General features: G+C 43.1%; 1 protein-coding gene across 4 annotated transcripts in view; it reads left to right on the plus strand.

Moving 5' to 3' along the window:
- MGAT5 (alpha-1,6-mannosylglycoprotein 6-beta-N-acetylglucosaminyltransferase) overlaps nt 1-15,392 on the plus strand; it is a 399,290-nt gene that overhangs the window by 219,541 nt on the left and 164,357 nt on the right. For all 4 annotated transcript variants that reach the window (XM_070389588.1, XM_070389598.1, XM_070389571.1 and 1 more), the window contains 2 exons: nt 6,049-6,125; nt 7,003-7,092. In XM_070389588.1, the coding sequence (XP_070245689.1) occupies nt 6,049-6,125; nt 7,003-7,092 (167 nt within the window). The remainder of the gene's footprint in view (nt 1-6,048; nt 6,126-7,002; nt 7,093-15,392) is intronic.

The raw sequence follows: 15,392 nt of genomic DNA on the forward strand, positions 1-15,392 counted from the left end.
CTGGAACTGAGGCTCTTGATCCCTTTGTAACGGTAGTTCATTTATTTGTTTAAAAAAAATTCTGCAGAGTTGCCAGGGTGCCCGGCAGTAGGTGGGGGCTAGCCAAAGGGTGGCTGTCCAGCCTTTCAGGAGGTTTATCTGAGGAGGGGTTCCGCTGATGTGTGCCTCACTCTGCTGTATGTGGTTGCTCCTCAAGCCCTGGGGAGCTCCTCGAGGATACAGACCATATCTTTCAAGGATGCGGCTTTGACATCTCAGCACATGGCAAGCCACAGGCTTTGGGGAGAAATTCCAAGTAACTGTGGGCTGAGTTTGGAGGTAGATGCTGAGGATTTTGAAGCCTCTTTCCAAACCATAAGATGAGGTAATTGCCTTCCTTGTTCAGGAGGATGTGGTGAGTGTAAAATGTGACAATATGTGTACCAGCACTTTCAAAAGGCTGGTCATATATCTTGAGAGGTCACGATCATCCACCTTCATTTCCTGAATCACCCATTTTCTGTTGTCACCATCCCTCTGAGATTGTCTTCACCATTTACTTCCACCCCGTTCTCTCCCACTTTCCTTCCTTCCTCGGGCAGAGAAAAGCATGAGTTAAAAACATCTATCTGCCTGGTTCCATATCTCTTGGTCTCTGTCACTTCCAAATGTATAGTTGAAATCCCATTGTGTCTCTCTCAATCTGTATACACATGTTAGGGCTGTCGGGGAGAATCTGTTTCCATGCTTGACAGGAACACCTCGCTCTGGATGTGTTTATGGCATCTTCTGTCACTTCTCCTGCAGTACATGTGCTCTTCCTGAGTTGTGAGCATTTTTGATAATAAAACTGTTCTCTTAGATTCAGCCTAATATTTGATCTCTTACTACTCTGATAAAACAACAGAGTTTTCACACCTAGATATCCTGCCTTTTTTCTAATACCTGGTTGACAGCACCACAGAATCAGTTCAGAGGTGATGTTTTCAGTGCGGGGCACTACTTGGGCTGGTTATGACGGTGAGAAATGAAACTGGATCCTGAACAATAGTAAGAGCTGAGTTTCTTTGCTTGCATTAGCATCTTATTTTACATTTGCATTTTATATTAGTACCTTGCCCTTTCACCATTAAAAAAACAATTTGACAGGTGGGGGAGGGTGGGGAAAACAGCAGGAAGAACCTTCTAGTAACATATCTTGGCAGAATCCTGTCTCCTTTTTTGGAGGGGCCTCATGAGCAGTAAGCTAAATGCCCCTTGAAAAGCAGTCATGTTAAAAAGCAGAGACATTACTTTGCCGGCAAAGGTCCATCTAGCCAAAGCTATGGTTTTTCTGGTAGTCATGTATGGATTTGAGAGTTGCACCATAAAGGAAGCTGAGCACCGAAGAATTGATGCTTTTGAACTGTGGTGTTGGAAAAGACTCTTGAGAGTCCCTTGGACTGTAAGGAGATTAAACCAGTCCATCCTAAAGGAAATCAGTCATGAATATTCATTGGAAGGACTGATGCTGAAGCTGAAGCTCCAATACTTTGGCCACCCAATGCGAAGAACTGACTCATTTGAAAAGACCCTGATGCTGGGAAAGATCGAAGGCAGGAGGAGAAGGGAGTGACAGAGGATGAGATGGTTGGATGGCATCATGGACTTGATGGACATGAATTTGACCAAGCTCCGGGAGTTGGTGATGGACAGGGAAGCCTGGCATGCTGCAGTCCATGGGGTCACAAAGAGTCAGACGTGACTGAGTGACTGGAATGAACTGAGATTGGAGGCTCTTCCAGAGGTAGAAAAGTCTTCTGTTTCTATTAGAAAAATCTAATAAAAACATGATTCATTGGGTTTTTGTCCTCGTGATGGAAGCAAGATGGGGAACTGCCCTGTGAGGTGCTGAGACTCCTCAGGGCTTGGGGGGTAGTGGAGGGTCTTGTTCAGGTTACTTACTGGTGGTTGGATTCTGGGAGCATTTCAACCCCGTGCTCAGAAAAAAGGCTGGCACTTCCTGTGTCTCCCTTTCACAGATCCCACCTACCGCAGAGCCTTCAGCCACGAACTGCACTTCTGGAAGCTGCCATCTATTCAAACCCATCACTGTGTAACAAATAGCGAAAAAAGCCCTCCTAAGATCATGGAAATGCAGAGGAGCCCTGTTGGATTAGCTGACACACTGCTGCTTAGTTAGTTAGTTAAAGTCGCTTAGTCGTGTCTGACTCTTTGCGACCCCATGGACTGTAGCCCACCAGGCTCCTCTGTCCATGGGATTCTCCAGGTAAGAGTATTGGAGTGGGTTGCCATTTCCTTCTCCAGGGGATCTTCCCGACCCAGGGATCGAACCCAGGTCTCCCGCATTAGAGGCAGACGCTTTAACCTCTGAGCCACCAGGGAAGCCCCTGGTGGATTAGCTGACACACTGCTGCTTAGTAGAGAAATAAAAAACACTGAGGTCTCAGCTTAGTCTCCTTCTCCTTGATCCAAAGTGTCAGGTGTCTGTGTATGTGGCAGTGGGGGAGGTGGGGGTCAGGCAGAACATGTGAGTGTTCATTCAGTCCAGCAGCACTTGCTGAATGCCTGGTGATGGAGCAGAAAGACATAACCTTCCCACAATGTTCTCATGTCCTAGGAAAGGGGGTGGACAGATGCAAAAAAGAGAACAGGATTGCTCACTGCCATGGGAGGGCCAGGAGCTGAAGGGGCAGCCCTCAATCCTAACTCAGTCTTGATTGAACATAGGGATAGGGAGGAAGGATCTCAGCTTTCTTCAGGTGGGGATGGATGCTCCAACTCAGTTTTAAAGGAGGAAGGGTGTTAAGTGTGTGGAGGAAGGGCACACCTGGCAGGAGAGTACCTGCAGATGTCCTTTAAAACGTCAGTTCAGCAGGTCTTTGAAGAAGCGAGGATCCTCTTTTGGGGGTTCTCTTAGCATAGCAAAAAGCAGGGTCTGAACCTGTTTTTGTAAATAAAGTTTTATTGGAACACAGCCACACACATCATTCCATTCCCCCTGTTGTGACGGCTACATCCCAGCGACCATGTGGCCTGCCCAGCCTTAAATATTTATTGTCTAGCCCTTTGCAGAAAAAGTTGGCATAACATAGTTTTTTCCTTGAAACTCTTAGATGATGTGGACCCACACTGCCAGCAACCAGGCTTTGCCTGCACCCTTCATGGACCTGCTGGTTAATTTTATCACCTGGTGGTTTCTCTTTGCCCCACATTAGCATACCTCCACTTCTGGCTCCAAACGTCCAGAACTAGAATAATCCCTATTGTGTGTAACGTAAGAGAGGTACTGACCCCTAATGCATGCATGCATGATAGGTCGCTCTAGTCTTGTCTGACTCTTTGCAACTCTATGGACTGCAGCCCACCAAGCTCCTCTATCCATGGGATTCTCCAGGCAAGAATACTGGAGTGGGTTGCCATGCCCTTCTCCAGGGGATCTTCCCAACTCAGGGATTGAACCTGAGTCTCTTATGTCTCATGCGTTGGCAGGGGGCTTCTTTACCACTAGCACCACCTGGGAAACCTACTGACCTCTACGGATCCCTTAAATGTTCAGTTACCCGCAAACTTCAGCAGTTCTAGACTCTGCTTAGTTTCTCGGAACCTGTGCTGCCTCTTATTTGCTTGTTGAATGTGAGCAAAATTGGAATTAGTCATTGGAGCAGTAGTCATTGGAAAGTATCTTTCTTTTTTGGTAAGGCAGCCCATCTGTCTGAGGATACTGGAGCTGGCTGTCGCCGTGCGAGTGAGACAGAAGGGGAATTTTCAGGAGATCCACCATTCAAGCCTGCGGTTATTTTAAAAACAAAGAGAATTCATTTCCAGAAGCAGCTGTGCATTTGAAACACTGCTTTCCTGGATATAGTGATTGAAGGTTGTGTGGAATTATACAGCAAATGCCAACTCTTAAGCACCTGCCGTGGTCTCTGATACCAGCCGATAGGAGTGCCAACCAGGCTTTTTACAAATGTTAACTTATTTAATAAGACCTGCATGAAATAGAAGTGCAGCGATTCTGATTTTACAGATGGGAAAACAAAGACTCCAACAAGCTAAGTGTTTTTTATGTTATCAACTAACTGACAGCCTCCAACCTATGATAAGGAAGATACTGATTTTATGCTCTAGTTATCCTTAGCAGGTAGAATGCTCATTGAAAAGGCTCAATCAGGAGGTCTGGGGTTTCTGTTTTAGACTCTCAGATGAACTGAATTTCAAGGAACAGGTACAACTAAAATTTCTCTTTGCACTGACTTCTGTTTTAGCCCTAGCAGCCATCAACATTGTTTAAATACCATTGTCAAATGACATTGTAGTTTGGGATCTAATGTCTGACCAGTACTTTGAATTGAAAATGGTCAGCAGTGAGAAATGGGGACATTTTCCAAGTGTGTCTGGAAAATATAGTTGGTCCCAGAAGAGAAGCATGTAGGTTTAGGAGTGTCCTAATTTCCAACTAAAATGATCATTCCTAAACAAAAGCCTGATCATAATTATCTTCTCCTTAAAATTTTCCAGTGCTCCACCAGCCATGCCCTTAGCACAGAGGCTGGAGTCTTCGTGGCCTTTCTGGTTTGGGTCCTGCCTGACTCTCAGTGTTGTTGTTCAGTCGCTAAGTCATGTCCAACTCCGCGACCCCGTGAACTGCAGCACTCGGGGCTCCCCTGTCCTTCACTGTCTCCTGGAGTTTGCTCAGATTTCATGTCCATGGAGTGGGTGATGCTATCTAACCATCTCATCCTCTCCCTTCTCCTTTTGCCTTCAATCTTTCCCAGCATCAGGGTCTTTTCCAGTGAGTCAGCTCTTCGCATCTCAGTACCTCACCCTCATTCACTCTCATCAGATCAGGTCCTCCATGTGGACGTTTCGCTGAACACCGTCTTTACCATGTCCCCCTACCTGGCTCACTCCTGCACCTTCACATCTCAGCCGAGATGTCTCTGGGTGCGGGAAGTCTTCTCTGATGCTTAGAGACTGGTATGGGCATCCTTCCCTGGCCCTCCCTAATATAAGGCCTTTTAAGCTACTGTTCAGTTGTTGACCAGTTTGTCTGCTGTCCATCACTTAACTGTAAGCTTCTGGAGGGCATTCTTTTTAGTTTTGATTCTGTAGTTACAAGGAATAGGAGTCCACTTGAGCTTGCTGATAGAAAGGGAGTTATTGGGAGGAAAGATTGGAAGAATAAGGAGATCTTGGTGGAAATATAAGAACTGGGTCTGTAAGAAGTTGTACCTTGCACAAGCATCTTGGGGCTTTCTGTTCCTCTGCACACCTTCACCTCTCTCTCTCCTGGGCTGCCTCAGCTCAGGCACTTGTGTGTTTTGTTTTATTGAAGTATAGTTGATTTACAGTGTTATATTAGTTTCAGATATACAGGAAAATGATTTCTCTTTTATATATATATATATATTTTCATATTCCTTCCCCTTACAGGTTATTATAAAATAGTGAATATATTTCCCTGTGCTGTAACAGTAAGACTTTGTTATTTATTTTATATATAGTAGTATGTACCTGTTAATCCCAAACTCCTAAGTTATTCCTCCACTACGCCCCCCACTTTCCCCTGTAGTAACTGTAAGTTTGATTTCTGTATCTGTGAGTCTATTTCTGTTTTGTAAATAAGTTCATCTGTACCACTGTTTTCAGTTCCGTAAGTGACAAGCACATGTGTTCATGAAGCTGCTCGTGGCCTCAGTTTGTCCTCGTGGCCCAGCCTGGCTTGACCCAGGGACCCTCCTAATCTCCTGGCTTCTTTTCCTGCGCCCCTCAGCCCCGCCCACTTGTTTGTTTTCTCGGTTTCACAGTTGCAAGTTTCTAAGTATTCACTATGGTTGGCCTGACTCTTCCTTTCAGACTTGGCCTCACCCGTCACAGGTCTCCGACCACCCTGGAGACTGGCTGTGGTTGGGTCAAGTCCTCACTGCAGACCAGTCAGCATGTCACCAGCTGGAGGGGTCAGAGCCAACGTGGTTCCCAGGATAGACCTCTCTTTTCTGTTTCTCTTTCTGCCCCGCACTTGCCATGAACTTGATGGTATCCTTTGTTCTTTTCCCTCTTTTTCAGATATCATTAATGGAGCTCAAGAAAAATGTGTATTGCCTCCTATGGATGGCTACCCCCATTGCGAGGGGAAAATCAAGGTAAGTCAAGAGTGATATCCATTTACCCCCTCCTCCTCGACCTGCACTGACAGCCCCTGGCTTCCCCTTCCCTCTCCTCTCCTCCCCAGCGATGCAGATGGGTGATCGAGCCCTCTTTAAGGAAGTCATGTAGGGGGTGTATCAGCCCTGCCAGTTTGGGGCTGTGGCCGTGACAACCGTTCCCTGCTTATGCCAGCTCCATGGGATTAGTCAACAGTGACTAACTGGTCAGACTGAAAGAGCTGGGGCATTGCAGGCACCTGCTGTGTCTGAAATTGCGTTTCCCTCTTTCCCATACTCCAGCGGGTGATCCTTCAAGAGCCAAAGACAAGGGGCTTCCATGATTTAGTGTCCAGCTCCCTTCTCCCAAGTCCCCAGGCCTCAGCTGTGAGGTCTCCAGATTGTTATTTAAATGTCACATTTGCGTGTGCAGTTGAGTGCCCAGACGCTGTTGGCCACTCTGACTCTTAACGTTTGTTTGTTTGTTTTTCACTGCATTTATGTGGCCAAACCTTGGGGAGACCACTCCCTGCTCAGTAGCTTTCAGAGAAAAGTTTTCTGTTCAGACATCACTTAGGATGGCGAGACGAGCCCCAGAGCATTTTAAATGGCTCCCATATGGGATTTAAGTGCACACTGTGCTCTTGCCTTGATTCCCGTGCTGTTTTCCAGGCTCCGTGCTGGGGCTGGTGTGACTGTAGGTCTCCAGGAGGGCACTCTCATGCCAGGGTCTATGAGGCACTTGCTCTTGAGAAAACATCCCTCCCCACCAGTGCTCCTGGGCTTTACTGCTGGAGGAATCTCACAGCCTCTAGGCAGACGTGCCCGCTCAATGAATGGCTGCTCACCAGTGCTCTTCCTCCTCTGGTTGTTTCAGTGGATGAAAAATATGTGGCGCTCGGATCCCTGCTACGCAGAATACGGAGTGGATGGGTCCACCTGCTCTTTTTTTATTTACCTCAGTGAGGTGAGAGGCTTCTTGTGTCTTTCGGGGGGTGGAGTCGATGTGTGTGGTTGGTCTGTTCCGTAGCTAAGCCTGGAACTTGAAAAGCTTAAAAATGTATATTGTTTTTATGTGAACAGTTTATGATTTCCTTTTTCATTGCTCTCCTCTGTCCCCAAGTAGCATGATTTTTTCCCCCCCCTTGAGGAAAAAAATAGTCTGAGTTCACTAATTTTTTTTTTTTACCAATTAAAAAAAATGTAGTAAAATACACATAACAAAATGTACCAGCTTAATCGTAAAGCGTACAGTTCAGTGTCATTAAGTACATTCATGTTGCTGTGTGACCATTGCCACCATCCATCCATCTCCAGAACGCTTCATCTTGCCAACCTGAAACTGTTCCTATCAAACTGTGACTCCAGAGCCTCCTCCTTCTTCCAGCCTCAGCAACCACCATTCTGCTGTGTCTGCCTCAGATTCTGATTACTCCAAGTACTCCTATAAGTGAAATATACAGTATTTGTCTTTTGTGATCTGCTGATCGCACTTAGTATAGTGTACTCAAGGTTCATCCATGTTATAGCAGGTGTCAGAATGCCCTTCCTTTTTGAGACTGAATAATATTCCATTATGTATACAGACTGCATATTGTTACCCATTCATCTGTCACTGGACACTTGGGTTGCCTCCATCTTCCATCAGTTGTGAATGGTACTGCGGTGAGCATGAGTGTACATATAACTCTTTGAGACCCTGATTTCAATTCTTTTGGGTATATATCCAGAAACAGAGTTGCTGGATCATATGGTAATTCTATTTTTAATGTTTTCAGGAACCACCAGACTCTTTTCCATAGCAGCTGTGCCGTTTTACATTCCCACCAACAGTGCACAAGATTCTAACTTCTCCACATTCTTACCAACACTTGTTATTTTCTATTTTTTCTTTTCTAATGGTCATGTGAATGGGTATGAGGGAGTATCTCACTCATTATATCGCTGGTTGTATTTCCTTACTGATTAATGATGTTCAGCATCTTTTCATATGCTTCTTGGCTGAGTTTGCTATTTATTGTACTTACAGACTGAATTATTAACTTTCTCCCTTTTTTCCACCTTTTTATCTAAACTTCATTTTCATTTGTACCCTTGAATTTAAATAGAAGCTTGTTTTTTAAGAGTCATAGGGCATTTTTACAGACCACATGGAATCTGTTACATGCTTCAGTGATTCATTTCACCTTTAGAAAGGTTGATGGAGTGGGGTAGGGTTAAGACTTTATTCAGAGCCAGCTACAGGAGAGAACTGAGCAGGGAATGAAAACTCCATTGGCTCTATCCCCCATCCCTTATGGGCAGTGGCAGTAGCCCTCAGAGCTTGTGGAACAGATGCTGGCTAATTTTTAAGGTTGTGCACTGGGCAGGCTCTTGGCTTCCATCTCCCTAGTTTTGGTACTTAATAACATCTCCCTGGTGATCCCGTGCAGAGAGGAGAATCCCTCAATTCTGAGGCTAAATGAAATGTTTTTGCCATACTTTTCCTTGTGGGGTTCAGGTGTCTCTCCTCTGTGGCCTAAGATGATGGGGGATGGAAGCCAAACCAGCATTGCTCTAGGGCATGTGGCCCTGGAATCTGTGGGATTTGTCCCTCTTGGCTTCCTCTGTAAGAGTCAGACCTTTTTTTTTTTTGGATGCGGTTGCTCCATGGCCACCCCAGGGCCATCATGGGAACCGTCAGAGTAAATGATAGTTAAAATACCTCTTGGAAATGAAAAAGCTCTGAGACTTGGGTGTGTGATGTACCTTACTAGCAGGCTGCTGACAAGTTGATTCTGTAGTGTGTACTTGAGTGCACTGGGTGCTTGGGTGGCCTGGGGCCCGCCTCCTCACTTTCTTCTCCAGAGGAGTAAGGCCTGGGGCTATGGGTGAACCTTCACTCCAGTGAGAAGTCAGCTAAAGGCACCTTTCCTGCCCTGAGGAAAAGTCCCTCATTTAGTTCAATTTTCAAAAAATTTTTTCCCATTTCCATTTGATAGAATTTAGCCACAGTCTAACTGGGCTCCCTGATTGACAAACTGAGCTAATTTCATGCCTCCCTAACCGTTTGCATCTTGGGGAGGACTGCTGAAGTGAAGAGAGAGGAAGAGGATTTGAGGTGCCCGCTCCAGCCTGGGTCTTCATTTCCTGAGCCAGAGCTCGGGAGGTGCGGGAGAATTCAGATGAAGAGGACCGCGATTACATATGACCTGGTTCCCTTCCTTTGAAACAGCCACCCTACCACTACCAGAAGGGAAGGAAGGATGTAGCTAAGATGAGAGAAGAGGGAACCTCTGTGGAGGTAAATTGAGAGGAGTGTGGGATAGACTGGGCTGCATAAACATGTGATAGATCATGTAGACTTGACGTTGGAGCCTGGGTGTCTTGTTTCAGAACCTTTAACCTTTTTTTTTCTCCTTCCTGGACATGGAATGGTGCTTCGTTTGCCTATTCTACTCTTTTCTTATGCAAATGATCAGACTTTTCTTTTTGTTCCACTGAACTCAGTTCAGTGAGCACTTATTGAACATCTGTTATGTTCATTGATTGTCAACAGTTACTGAGAATTCATTTGCTTGGCACCATGCTATGCATTCATTATCTTTAAAGTCTAATAGAAGAGAAAGCATGGATACAGGTAAATTGAGCCAGGAAGGGGTCCTGGGAAACAACTAGGAACTTCTTCAAAATTTTAATGTGAAAATTATCTTGAAACTTTGGCACTCAAAGAAAATATTTTTTCTTTTTTCGAAGCATCTTAATAGATACCCTGTAAGAGAAGAAAATGTAATCAATATGAGCCTTTCAATAGTACTGTCTTAGAGCCTCACACTTGACTTCAGCTTCTGTTTCTGATGCTTGCTAAACTCTGTGCTCTTGGAAAAGTTGCTCTCTTTGTGCCTCAGGTTCTTCCTTTATAATATAAAAGTTTTAATTTTGTTCTTAAAGAATCTGCCTTGTGGATTCCTGAGTCTATATGGGACCATGCTTAGAGTAGAGCCTGATAAATGATAATTATTTTAACTGATGCTTTCATAGTAAGTTGTTTTTTTTTTTTTTTTTAACTTTACTTTCGAGGAGGGTATTTAGTTTTTTTATTGAACTATGGCTGATTTACAATGTTGTCTTAGTTTCAGGTCTATGTGTGTGTATATATATAAAATATATATATATATATATATTCTTTTTCAAATTCTTTTCCCAAATACGTGCTAAGTTGCTTCAGTTGTGACCGACTCTTTGCGACCCTATGGACTGTAGCCCGCCAGGCTCCTCTGTCCATGGGATACTCCAGGCAAGAGTACTGGAGTTGTTTGCCATGCCCTCCTCCAGGGGATCTTCCCAACCCAGGGATCGAACTTGCATCTCTTCTGTCTCCTGCACTGGCAGGTGGTTTCTTTACCACTAGCGCCAGCTGGGAAGCCCCCTTTTCCTATATAATTACAAAATGTTGAGTATAATTCTCTGTGATATATAGTAGGTCCTTGTGGCTTATCTATTTTATATATAAAATAGTGTGTGTGTGTTACTCCCAAATTCCTAATTTATCCCTCCCCCACACACACCTTTCCCCTTTGGTAACCATAAGTTTGTTTTCTATGTCTGTGCACGATAGATTTTTGATGTTGCCATTATTTGAGTACAGTTGTGGAGTGTCATATAGCCCGGGACATTTTCTGTTGGGACCTTGATTTCCTTTTAGAATTAGAATGAATTTCTGGTTCTCATTCACCAATCTCATTTAATTCTAGATCCCTAGACTTCTAGTCGGAGAAGGAAATGGCAACCCACTCCAGTGTTCTTGCCTGGAGAATCCCAGGGACGGGGGAGCCTGGTGGGCTGCCGTCATGGGGTGGCACGGAGTCGGACACAACTGAAGCAACTTAGCAGCAGACTTCTAGTAATATAGAAGAATATAGTTCTCCTTGGCTTCCTTTCTCAGGATGTGATGCTTGTTCACATTAAAATCATGAACTGGATGTGTGTAGCTGCAGTGCACTCTTGCCATTGTTAAAATAAAATTATTAGAGATGATTCCTAAACCCTGTTAATTCTGTTCTAGTAGTCTATAAATCCTGGACAACATCTATGGCTTTGTGGTGCTGTTTTTGTCTATTTTTTTTCCTCTTTCTTCACACTTTCCTTCTTTTGTTACTTCATTTAACCTGTATCGTATGCCAGCTTACTCTTGCAGTTGGGAAGGTGATTGACAGACATCTTCATTTGATTTTTTTTACTTCGTCAGTGAATACACTGGTGACTTTGATTCTTTTCTTAATCCTTATTGAAGAGCAGGAGATGAGATGATTAGCATCACCGACTCAATGGACATGAATCTGAGCAAACTCTGGGAGGTAGTGAAGAGCAGGTGTGTTGCAGTCCATGGGGTTGCAAAGAGTCAGACTTGACTTAGGGACTGAACAACAACAAAAATTGAAGAAGAGCCAGTTCTTGTTTCCATGTACGTTTAACTTCAGAGCTTTGACAAATATGAAAGAGGACATGAAGTAAAATATCTCCCATAGTCAGTCACTAGTTGAATTGAGGCATTTAGATTCAGACCAGTCTTAGAAGACGGCACTTTTCCTGCATTTTTCTTCCCCTGAAACTTCTACTCTTCCCCTCACCAACTAGTAGTCTACCAGCCTCTACGGGGACTCTCAGAAGGTAAAGCCATCAGTGTTTACCCTTCGTCATCCCCACAGGTGCTTGTACTGTGTCTGACGCTGTGTTAGGGCCTGGGTGTGGTGCTAAAAGTCTCAGCATTGCCCTTCCCGGGTGGCAGGCAGAAAGAAGAATGAAGCATGAGTGAGCCTGTGTGTCCCGGACACCTCCAACGCACAGTGCAGTTCCAACCTCTCCCCAGCTCTGAGAGCTGCATCTTAGAGGCTCCGAGAGGTTTAGTTGCTTAGTCCCTCTGCACTCACCATTACTGTTGCCCTTTCACATCGAATGAAAGCTGAGCTCAAATGAAGTCATTTGTCATCGTTGCCTTTGCGTTCAGTTCTATTCTCAAATCCACCTGTGTTTGACATACAGCTCTAAGTTAGCTGGTTTCCATTAATCAGTCTTCATTGCTAGTTTTCAAATACTCATAATTTTAATGATTTACTAGCCCCCTCCCCCACCAAAACAGCACCAATTCTCCTGAAGATACAACTCATGAAAACCAAGTACTTAGGTGGGAGCAAATGAATGATTCGTGTCCGTTAACCAGCTTGCATTTCCAGATCATCGGGCAGTTCATTTTCTGTATCTGTTTTTGTGAGCCACGTAACTACTCCCGTTAGAGACAAGAGCCTATCAAGTAATTACTCTGAATGTCATTGTTTCAGGTATTATTAACTTAGCCCTCCGAAGAGCCTTTTACTGCTATCAGCTTTTACACAATTGAGAATAAATGTCTTTACCCCTATTGATATTATATTGATAGATGGTGCTGATATATTTGATGCCCACACGTTCTTGCTGTCTACACAATTATTATAGCAACTAGCAACCATCACACCCTGCCAGACTTCTTAATTTGTTTGTACTATTTTTTTAAGGACTTATGTTGCCATTCAATTGCTCAGTGATTGATTGCTAGATCTTAGGATGTGTACAAGCTGTTGCTTCAAATGCCAATTTGGACTGGTTGAGTGAGTGACTGTATGTGTCTGTGTCTGTGTCTGTGTGCACACCCACCGGTATGTGTGAGTCCCTCATAAAGGAAGAAAAGAAGCAATTTCATGCCTTACTCATCAGTCTGTTTCTTATGTTTCAGAAAAAAACAGACATAAAGCTCTCTGTGTCTTCCTGTTCTCCCTTGGCAATATGTAAAACTAATATTGGCTGAGCGTGCTATTAACCTTGAGTTTAAATTCAGCGTACTTAATCCGTTGATTAATGCCAAGATTAATGCCCAACAGCAAAGGTTGAAAGCTTAAATGTTTGTGAATGTGAGCATGAAATGAAATCCTAATAACCAGTACCATGATTTGGATTTATGGACTGTGTTGGCTGCTAAAGATATCTTGGAAATGGTGTCTCACAGACTAATTTGTCAAAGTGGGCCGTGGTAAAGAATAGACTGTTCAGGTTGCAGGAGAAAACCTGAATGAGAAAATATAACTAACATCTTGGGACAGGTCAGGGAGTACTTTAAAAATACCACTAGACTGTTGCCTGAGATTACCCACACACACCTTTTAAATGTTTAGCCATTTGACACAGAAAATTCTCTTTCTGTGAGATAATATATTTTGGCAACACAGGAGGTGGCAGAGATTTATGATCTTGTTCTTTTCAGTTCTTGAATTCAGCCTTTATTTTATCTTCTTTATCTGTGTGTTTTTTGTGTCTTTTATTACCTGAATTCTAAGACATCTTTAGAAACCACTTTTTTAAAACAATCCTGATTTTACCAAACAGTATTTGTCGTCAGCTTAAATGATCTCTCAATTTCCCTCAACCTCTACCTCCTTCTGAGTTCGTTCTTTTATGACCACTCCTGTTTGTCAGTTTCACATACTCAACATTTAGTTTTATATCTTTTTTGTTTCTCTTTTTAAATTATTATTATTTTCACAAACTACAACATTTAGACTGAGATTTCTTACTCTGACCTCCACCTTCCAGAAATTAAAAGGGACTTGCCAAACCCCAAACCATTACCTGTTTGCTCTTTAGAAACATGTGGCAGATGGGGGCTTTGATGCAGTCATCTCCAATTTGTGTTTTTACAAACTTTTAAACATTGTCTCTGATCATTCATATTATATACCAGTAAGACATTTGTAAAGTTTTATGTTTTAAACTTTTTTTAATGTGGAAAATGTCAAACCTATGTAAAAGAAACAGATATAAGGAAATTCTGTATGTCTGGGACACAGATTCAATAAGTGTCAGTTTGTGGCCAATCTCATTCATTGACACTTCTCCCAGATGGTTATTTTGAAGCAAATCCCCCAAATCCCATCATCTGTGAATGTTTCACCACATACCTTTAAAAGAGGCTCTTTTTAAAACTACTAAAACTGTTCCGTATTTTTAAAATCACAGAATTCCATAATATCTTCGAATATCAGATTACTATTCACATTTTGTAGACCATTTTGTAACCTGAAGTTTATTATTTGAATGGAGTTTCAAGCAATAACCATAAATTACAACTGTTGGTGCCCCTTGTAATTTTTCACTGACAAAACTTTACTTGCCTTAGAAGCTGTTGTTGTACTCTGTACTCTTAGAAGAGTTTGTTGTACTCTGAGTTTTTATGACTGTATCCCCATGTTGTTGGATAACCTACTTCCCCAACCCTGTATTTCCTGTAAATTGATAGTAGATCTGAGGCTTGATCAGAGTCAGGCTTAATATTTTTTTCAAAATTGTTTCATGGATGATATTAAATGTGCAGGAGACACATAAATGCCTAGCTTTTTCTCTTTTTGTGATATCAGCAGCCAACGATAATTACTGCCTGGATTCATCAGGATTCGTTCGTAATATATCAGGAATACTCTATATAGAGAAATGAGTCCTCATCTGGTATTTGGTTACCCTGAGGAACAGTTCATAAAGGAAACCTTGATTTCTCTGTTGATTTCCTGCCATCTTCCACTGGTGACCAGTAGTTTGGTTGGTTGCTTGTTTTAATGCTTGTTGTTTCAATCAGCACCTTGTTTCAATCAAGGCTTTGAATGAACTATATTTGATATGTTTGATCCATTCCAATTATTTTCTTTCTAGTTCTCATATTACTCCTTCTTTGACCAGTGGGAGCCAATGCATATTGTCTTCTGAGGCCTTTTGACATAACCCTGGGTGTTTTCTGTAAGTCCCCTTGGTTCCTCTTACTGGGAAATAAGACAATCCATAGTCTGGGTACCAGGGAAATTCATTGCTACTAGGATTTTCTGGATGCTGGGCATATGACAGCGAGCCAAAAGGCAAACACTTCTTAAGGTTATGTTTTATAGGAGGGGACGGGCAACAAAAAGTAAAATATATATCTTTTAGATTACAGTAGAGCTGTGGAGAGAAATAAAACAGATGGAACTCAAAATGCTCATGAGGAGTGATGGTGTCAGTTTTAGATAGCATGTTCAGAAAATGCCCTACTGAAAAAATGGGAGGAGGACGTGTGAGCACCATATTGAAGGAAGTGAGAGAGGAAGAGGTTCAGAAGTCTGATACAGGTATTTAACAGGTTTGGGGAACAGTCAGTGCGAAGGTCTTGGGGTGACCATCAACATCCAGCATTAAGAAAAGGTATATGAAAAGTCATCTCCAGAGAGATTTTTG

This window comes from Bos mutus, chromosome 2 (assembly GCF_027580195.1).
Source record: "Bos mutus isolate GX-2022 chromosome 2, NWIPB_WYAK_1.1, whole genome shotgun sequence".
NCBI lineage: Eukaryota > Metazoa > Chordata > Mammalia > Artiodactyla > Bovidae > Bos > Bos mutus.